The 8,845-nt window shown below is 40.0% G+C and overlaps 1 protein-coding gene across 3 annotated transcripts in view; it reads right to left on the reverse strand.

The window, feature by feature from the left end:
* Positions 1–1,112: 1,112 nt before the first annotated feature.
* LEPR (leptin receptor) overlaps positions 1,113–8,845 on the reverse strand; it is a 73,445-nt gene continuing 65,712 nt past the window's right edge. For 2 of the 3 annotated variants that reach the window (XM_019528438.1, XM_019528437.1), the window contains exon 18: positions 1,113–4,299. In XM_019528438.1, coding sequence (XP_019383983.1) covers positions 3,472–4,299 — 828 coding nt within the window. In that variant the 3' untranslated portion in view covers positions 1,113–3,471. Of the gene's footprint in view, positions 4,300–7,197; positions 8,830–8,845 lie in introns of those variants that run through there. The other variant, XR_002099626.1, reaches the window with a different exon arrangement.

The following is an 8,845-nucleotide window of genomic DNA, read 5'->3' on the forward strand; positions in this document are numbered from 1 at the left end:
CCCCCCCCCCCTTGATTACATAGGGAGCTCAGCTTAATAGTTGCCATATTCCTTACATGTGGTGTAGGGAATTAAAAATACTCAGACAACTAATTTTTATGGATGATAACTTGCTATGTCAGGCTCAGTAGACTTCTTCCACAAAAAACACAAAAGTACCCTAGAAGTGGCAGCTGGATTTCAGAGGCAACATCTGAAACCCCTAGCAGCTTCAATGGGAGTTGTGGATGCTCTTCATTTCTGAAAACCAGACCCCAAATGCTTCCATTTCACACTTTGATTTGAGTATCCTGGCTATTGTGTGGCAAGACAGCCAAGCAGTGTATAAATGGTAAGGCACAATGTTCTCAGTTAATCAGCACTGCTATAAGAGAAATGAAGGGATTCGTAGAGATCTGGAAGGTATGAGGATTCCAAACGAGTCACAAAATTTACCCAGGTTATTTCAGAGAGAGGTAAAAAAGCTTAACTAATTTATGTTCTAATACACAGTTATAAAATCAACAGGTGATTAAGACCCCAATCCTTGGAAAGCCCTTAGTAGCTGTGAAGTCACTGGAAATATTCACATACTTGAGTTACAAATGCATTTAAGTACTGTACAGGGTCTTTTATGACTTTTAAATCTCCTCTCATAAAGGAGGTTCTCCAGTCTCTTGATCTCCTAGTAGCCCTTTTCTACATATTCTAATTTAAATGAAGTGCCCAGAATTGTGAACAACATTATAAATGAGATCTGACTAATGAGTTGCACAATGATATTCATATTTCACAATCTCAAATGAAAATACCTTGCCTGTTACATCCCAGATTAATCAGACAATGTCACGTGTCTGCTCTTTCAATACTCTGTCCCTGGTTTCCAAAGCCTAAGTTTTGCCTCCATCTGAGATACGGTAATTTCCACTACCCTATCGTTGTTCCCAGTACATAATCTACAATTACCGTCATGTATATAATTTATTCATTGATTATCCACGTGATGAAGTATTTGTGTAGCAAGGAGTGAATGTCAAACAAAGCTGTTGGTGGCTAATATGTTCATATTGATAATAGGCAGGCCAAAATGACCTACATAGTTTTGAAAAATTAATCCAATATTTTTTTTTAAAAAAGCAGGTCTCAAAATTAAAATGTAGGTTTACATTTGCTCAAATTCTTTTCATAGTCTAGTATTTCCTAATGCTAATATTTAAATACCGTGTTTCTGTACAGCTCAAAGGTTTGCTTTTAAACTCATTTATGGTGCTTTTGTTTAGATTAAGTTTTGAAACAATATATGTAAACATAATGCTCTTATATATACTATTTAGAAGTAGTTCAAAATAGTTAATTATAACATTCTGAATATAAAAATATTTATTAATGATAGAGTAGAAAAAATGTATTTGGTTGAAGAATGAGCTTGGATTTTTATTTTGCTTTGCAATCTGTTTATCAAAAAAATCCAACTGAGATACACCTGGTTTTCTCAGATATCCTACATCCTAGCCAGCCTGTCTGCTGGCTGAAGTGAGGCAGGAGATGAAGTGACTTCCTCAAGCTTACTTGGAGGAACCAGCTCAGCCAGGAATGACATCTGGGCTAAGGCTACTAGTCATTTCCAGTGATGTGAGACTGTGCTTCCTTCCTTTTTATTTAAAGGGGTCTCATGAAATAGTTTTTTACTGGTAACTTCACCAAAAAAAGGTGAAGAACCTAATTTCCAAATGGGTCTCCAAAATGTGCCCATTTTAGTTCCAGATACATTTGTTTACATGGACGAACACTACAAATGGGGATGTTGTGAACCCCAAAAGTATGACTCCCTGTATTTTAATGCATTAATGTATACCTTCAGCTACTGATACCTTTTCCTATTTGGGGAAAAACTTGTACACTGATGTACTATTTAGCACACACATGTTTTCCTATAATAGTTTGCATTGCTAGATGTTATATTGGTAACCCTTTTCTTTTCCATGATTTAAATTAAGTACAAGTATTTTAAGTTTTAAACCAACTAATGATGCAGCACTGCCTGCCTTCTCCCATACACCCTTTACTACAGATGCCATCTAAACAACTGGCTTATATACATTATCACCCATCATGAATATGCTGGGGTTTTGCACACTACCTGGCCCAACACTAGAAAATACAATTAATGGATTCAGTGCTCTCTATATATCAAGTTACATCACATTTAAACTGGAGAGGAAGCTCTCAGCACTCCAGACTGAGATGAGGGCATGCTCTTCCTATGTTGTTCACATAGTATAATATATTTTTAACATTTTGCTCTTAAATGGTGAACAACTTCTGCATGGGTCTCTGTATGCAATATAGGTACACACGTGCCACAAGCAGGTGTCTGTGAATATGGAGAAGGCACATTCATGACTCCCCAAAAATTTGTCCCCGTATTGCACAGCTCTGATCTGAAACAGACCATGCAGGTGTAGAACTGGGTCCAATCCACAGCATGAATGGATCTAATCCATATGTCTGGAAAAGGGAACAGGTAGGTCACACTGAGTATATGCATCCTGGTCACATCTCCCACTGCAGCTGGGGATGCATAGGCTACTCCAGCCCCAGGGCAACGAGAGCTGTACATCTCATGTTGCTCCAGCTGATGCAAATTGGGAGGGGATAAAAAAAACACTACCTTCTCCAAAGAGCTCGTTAAGCATGTTTAGAATATTTTGTTGGGCTTTGCCTTTCTCTGATCACTGTTGAGATTGGGAGCTTCTCTGCCAGATGAGGCCTTGTCCAGCCCTCTGCTTATCTGTTCCATTTTGGGACCATCTGTTGTGAATGCTAAGTGATAACCAGCAACGTTAACCCCTGGATGTTAGGCAAGCATTGTCACCTCAGCAGCAGCTTTCAGTTCCACCACTGCAATAGTTTCCCTGAAGGAGGGAGGTCTGGTGGGCATGCACGTTCCCCACAATCACTTTTGATTCAGGAGAGTTTTAAGTTTGCCAAGGACCCTGATCCAGAAATGCGCCATAGGCCAGGATATGATCTATGGACAGAGCTGTAACAAAGACTGTTTTAAATAAAGTTAAATCAAATTAAATCAAATACCACTTCTGATAGCCTTACAACAGGAACCAATCCAGTCTTCGTATCTGAATGTCTGCAACAGGACATCCAATTCTTCACTTGGGTGCTCAGAAAAACAGGAACAGCAAGCACCAGCAACAGCCAACTTGGCATGAAATGCTACTGTGAATGCAACCAAATGTGGAAATTAAAATCCTAATTAGGTGTAGGTGTCTGGGTGTGAAAATTAAGCCAACAAATGGTTTTTCTCTTGATGATTTAGGGAACTCAATTGTGGAACTAGGCACACAATTTTAAAAGTGTGAGCAACCCATAGCTAGTAATTTTAAGTGTATTCCTGAAGGTGGAGGGGAAGTTATTGATACTTAAAAAATGTTAACAATATCAATCTGCTAGAAATCTACCCCTTGGTGTTATGACTTAAGTTTTGTTCTCTGTCATCTCTTGCAGTTTCACTGAGGTTGACTGAAACTGTGGCATGTACGGTATGAAAGTTTTAACAGAAGTTTTATACTTAAAGTTATTTTTGATAAAGGGATTTAAATTAGAAGAACTATCCTGAAGAAAACCCAGGTCTTTGAATACATCATGTGTGTCCAGTTTAGGCATTACTCTGGAATTCTCTGTTAAAAAAATGTCATTTCCTTTTTTTTTGATGGATGTTAACCCCAAGTAATAAAGGCTCCGCTCAGGGCTGTCTCCATCAGGAAAGGCGTCATCCTGGTTTGAAGGTTCTGAAAAGCCCTCCGAAGAAACACGGGAAAGGGAGAGAGTTTTGCTGGGTTGGCATGGATGTTGGTCAGGTAATATGAGTAATGCATCATTCCCCACCTCCCAAGAACTACTAGAAAAAGGGGCAGTAACTAAGGAATCTTCACCTGGGAAGCATCCAACAAAAGAACTACTTAGATTATTTTGCTGTTCATAAAGCCCATTTGATTTGGAGTTACTCATAATTGTAGCATATTTGATGTTGGACTGCCTCGTATCTCCTTCCTTGACTTGGCCATCATGAGAATCCCCAGATAAACTGTTACTATTGAAATGGCTGCTAGAACAAGCAGAGTCATGCTCTGAGTCTTGAATCTTTGTGAACACTGAATTGACTGCTAAAAAATCTTGCTTGTCTTCATTTTTCAGAGCTTTAGCAACACTGATGTCTTCCAATACTATTTCTGGCTCCAGTAGAAGAGGCCCAAATGACACTGCTCCGGGATGCTTGATAAAAAGGTGCTCAAAAGTTTCAGGCTAGAAAAAGAGACATATTTTAGTGCTCATCTCTTATTTAATGGCTATATTTCCAATATAAAGCTACTTTACTTAAGAACCACAGCTGACAAGTAATATTGTATCTTTAAACATAAAAGTACGCATTTGAAATAAGAAAACAACATCTGCTCTCTTCCTGCGCTTTGTGTGAGGAGGTGGAGAATGGCGACAGGGGAGGCAAACACATGTCCCAGGTATATAATGCCGAGTGTTTAGTAATCCAGCCCAAGAAAGCAAAATACTTAAGCAAGGATTTGACTTGAAGAATTAGCAGTCCAATTAATTTCCATTGTATGTATTGTAACATATACTTAAAATTAAATAATACTTAAATGCTTTGCAGGCGCGTGCCCTATATTCAACAGGATGTCTTGGTATTTTCTTTTAAATGCATGGACAATTCAACACATTAGAGAAGAATCAAAACCACTTACTAACACCTGAAATAACTTTTCCTATTTTTAAGGTAAAATTCTGCCCTTCACAACTTTTAGAAATTCAGTATTTCAGTAATTCCTGTGTGAATAAAGACTGAACATCTGTCTGCCTAGGCACACTTTTATTTTAGCTCAATACAGGGGTGGAACCAGAGTAGCAGCCGCAACACACTTTGGCTGTGCCACGTGTGAGCTCTCAGTGCAGGGTCTGGCTGGAGCCCCTGTTTTCACGTGGCTCTGAAGCAGAGGGTGAGTGCTACCACTGCTAGTCCTTTCCTTTCCCCTACTGCTGAATTCAGGGGGAAAGGGAGGAAGGGGAAGAGTAAACAGCAAATTTTCATCCTCTGGGTAAGCTCACTGGTGACAGAGCTCAGCAGAAGCCCCTGCTGACCAAGCAGTGAGTTCACAGCTCACTGCATGTGCATAGCGCAGCCAAATTGGGAGGCTACACCCTCCAGCCCTGTTCCTGGATCCATTACTGGGTAAATGCACCCATTTGTCACATCATAAGGGAACACAAACTGTATATGCATGTTTAAAAAGGCCACGGTATAAGCTGATAAAAGGAAATTCATATTTTTATTTGTATTTAGCACTAAGAAATGCTCACTTTAAAATGCATACCGCCTAATGAGTTTAATTATGACAAATAAGAACAGAAATAGTTAAGAACGTAGATTCTGTTTATGTTAACAAGTCATACAGATGATATATCACAGCAGGAAATCTGTTAAAGCAACTAGGAACGTGTCAAAAACTTTGCTTGGTACATGTTGTAAGAAGATATGGTACTAATGTACCTAATCTTAGGCTATTTTTAGATTAGACTAGCCATCAGTAGAAGCTAAGGCCATGATTTAATAAGGTATTTAAGCATGCTTCCAACTTCACTGGGGGGACTCGAATATCTAAAGCCCTTTGTGTGCTTAGATATCTTCCTGAACTGAAGCCAAGTGACTGCTTTGGCATGGATTCTGCATTGCTCACACACTCAGAACTCTCCTGGTCTTCAAAAGTATTAGAAATAGTCTGCATTTAAAATTAGGAAGCTTAAAGCTGAAATAAGCTTTAAGCCACTGCTACAGTGTATATACCAAGCAGTATATTTAATTTATATTGAATGTGACTTGATGAAATGCTTCCCTCTTTATGGCAGATCATCTCTGAATTAAGGAAGGAACAAAACTTCTCCACTCAGTTTAATACCTTAAATCACAAATAGTGGCTAATGTAAGATACTTGAAAAAAGAAACCCCACATCTGTGGGCATCTGTGGGATAATCTCCCAGCAGGGAAGTTTCTGCCCCACAATAACTAGCTAAAACATAAGGGTTTAAATGATTCTGCACAAGAGCTCCTTGTTCCATCTACTGTCATGCTAGTGTAACTGTAGTTAAGGATGTCTCTACAAAATCCCATCAAGAATATTGCCTACAAACATATCGGATTTAAAAACAGAGACTTCATTTAGTAAAGGTCACCATCTGCTGAATCAAAACACATTGCTTAGTAAAACATGTTGGATATTTAATCAAATACAATGCACATACAATCTCCTGAGGAAATGTAATACTATATAAAGTAAATACTTACAGAGAAAGATGGGTAAATATGCTCGGAAGCACTCTCTCAATGTGTGCACATCATATGGTTTGGGCAAAAATATTTTTACAGCAGTCAACATAATTCCATGAAACCAAAAGAAGCATTCATGGGCTTATGCCATTGAGAGTACAATTAATTGCACTCATTGGCCAGAAACGGGGAGGTTTCAAAACATACTAAGGACCTAATCCTGCCATCCTTCGGCTCTGATCCTGCAAAGGCTTATACATCTGCTTAACCTTGTCAGTGGACAGACATGTATTTGTAGCATGACAAGTGCTGCAGCACTTGGAAGGGCTACCAAAAAGGTAGCTGCGTGAGACACAGACAGAAGTGCAGAGCCCTCCAGCTGAAGCACTATAGCCACTGCAAAGGCATCTGACAACATGCTCTTCAGCCAGGCAGCAGCTTGACCCTACTTCTTTGCTCCCATCCACCCCCACTGGAGCTGGAGCTCCCTCTAGGCCTGGGCTGTCTGAATGGGACAAGAACTAGGTCCACCCACAGTGGGTTTGCAGCTCTACTCAGTGCAGGCAAGCCCAGCACCATGCCAACAACCCAGTCTCAGGGGGGCCACAATCCCACTCACTGCAAGCAACACAGGCCCCAGTCCTGTATTCACAGGAGGTGCCTGTACGTGAGTGCACAAGCTGCTCCAATGCACTGCAATGACAGCACATCAGAGCAGGCTCGGTTAATTGAGTCTGCTGGAGTGTGGTAATTACCATGCTCCAGCAGCCTCATGTGTCTCATGTATCAGTGTCCATGCATTTCAAAATGGCAGGTGTCTCAGAGCCACTTTAATTAAAGTGCTGCCCCCCTGACCACGTGTAAAAGTGCCCAGGGGAAGCAGGCAGGGGAGCAGGCAGGTGTGCTCAGTGATTCTCCACTCTGCTCTCTCCTCAGAGCTGGGGGAAGGGGTGGGAACAGAGCACTGTAGGATGTCAGTAAACCACGAGACCGAAGTGCTACAATGCACAGGACAGACACTACCTATGAAGCTCCAAAATGTAGCACTAAAGGGAAGTTCCTGTTTTGTCCAGGAACCACTTCCGTAGTGCTACTTTGGACATCACACGTCAGTTCCTTTGACTACTGTAGCACTACGGGGCAATTACAGTGCTAGAAATGTAACATCTATCCACACATTTCTGCACAGTGAATAATCATATTGGCTTCTTTGGGTCTGCACATACGTGTATAAATCATTGCAGGATCAGTGCTACAACTTAGCTGTAAGGCCCACAGCATTAGGTGCTATGATCCAGTCCCACAAATGCTCATCAACATGCTAATCCTTAAGTATTTGAGTAACTTCATTGAATAACTTATAGAATTACTCATGATCTTAACATTAAGCTTATGTAAGTTTTTGCAGGATTCCAGTCTAAATGCAGGATTTACTGATATTAAGCTGTACTGCATATGCACAGCTTTTTGTACTGCACAGCAAGGTGGCATAAAAGCAACTCTGATTTCCTATGCAGCACCATGTGCTTTATAGTTACATGGATAATTTCTTTTTGCCTTAGCTCTGGACTCAAAAGAACATGCAAATATACAGTTATGTGATGGAGGGTTTTGTCAGTTTGTTCACTTCTGCCAGACTGATTTAGATTTGTAATTTCTGTGAGTGGTATACAATAATTAGGTCCATAGCTCCAGATGCAACATGCATGTTCCATGAGCACATGTTAACTGGGGTCATGGTAACTGAGACGAGTTTCCCTTTTTAAAGGTAACTATATTAAAGAGATTAATAACAATTTCTTGGCAACTCGCATCTGCACTACTCCCAACAATTAACAAGACTTTGTGCAAAGCCCTGCAGCTGAGTGTATTCCAAACTTGTAACTTTTTTTGCTCCTTCTGCGGAGTTATTTAGTTCAATGGCCCCGAACAAAACCCAGTGGAGCTTACAGACTTCCACAGAGATCCGTAAGTTCTGGATCAGGCTTTCTATCACAAATTCCTTGAACTTTTTGAAGAACTTGATGTTATTCTTTGCATTCTAACCATACTTTACCATTTAAAACAAAAATAAAAGAACAAAAGCTGTAAATAAGTGTTAGCTGTAAGCTGGAAACAATGATTAATGAAGATTACATTAAGCAGATTTTGCCATATTAAGACCAATACTAGTTTTTGTTTCTTATTTGTTTCTTATTTCCTGGCTAAAAGGATCTAGTTGGGAATGGTCCTGCTCTGAGCAGGCAGTTGGACTAGATGACCTCCGGAGGTCCCTTCCAACCCTAATTTTCTATGATTCCATGATTTTTAAAGTCTCCCATTAGATTTTGACTGAACTGGCTCTGTTATGCAACTACGTATATTCAGACAATAACTAAATAACTGTATAAAATATGCACATGGTCCTTCTAATAGAAAACCAAGGCACAACGGACACAATTATTTCTGCAAATCTTAAAATTATGCACTCAGATGCACATACACAGTGGTGGATCACCTTTCTGGGAGCCACA

Source organism: Gavialis gangeticus, unplaced genomic scaffold (assembly GCF_001723915.1).
Source record: "Gavialis gangeticus isolate Ggan-Ray unplaced genomic scaffold, GavGan_comp1, whole genome shotgun sequence".
Classification (NCBI taxonomy): Eukaryota; Metazoa; Chordata; order Crocodylia; family Gavialidae; genus Gavialis; species Gavialis gangeticus.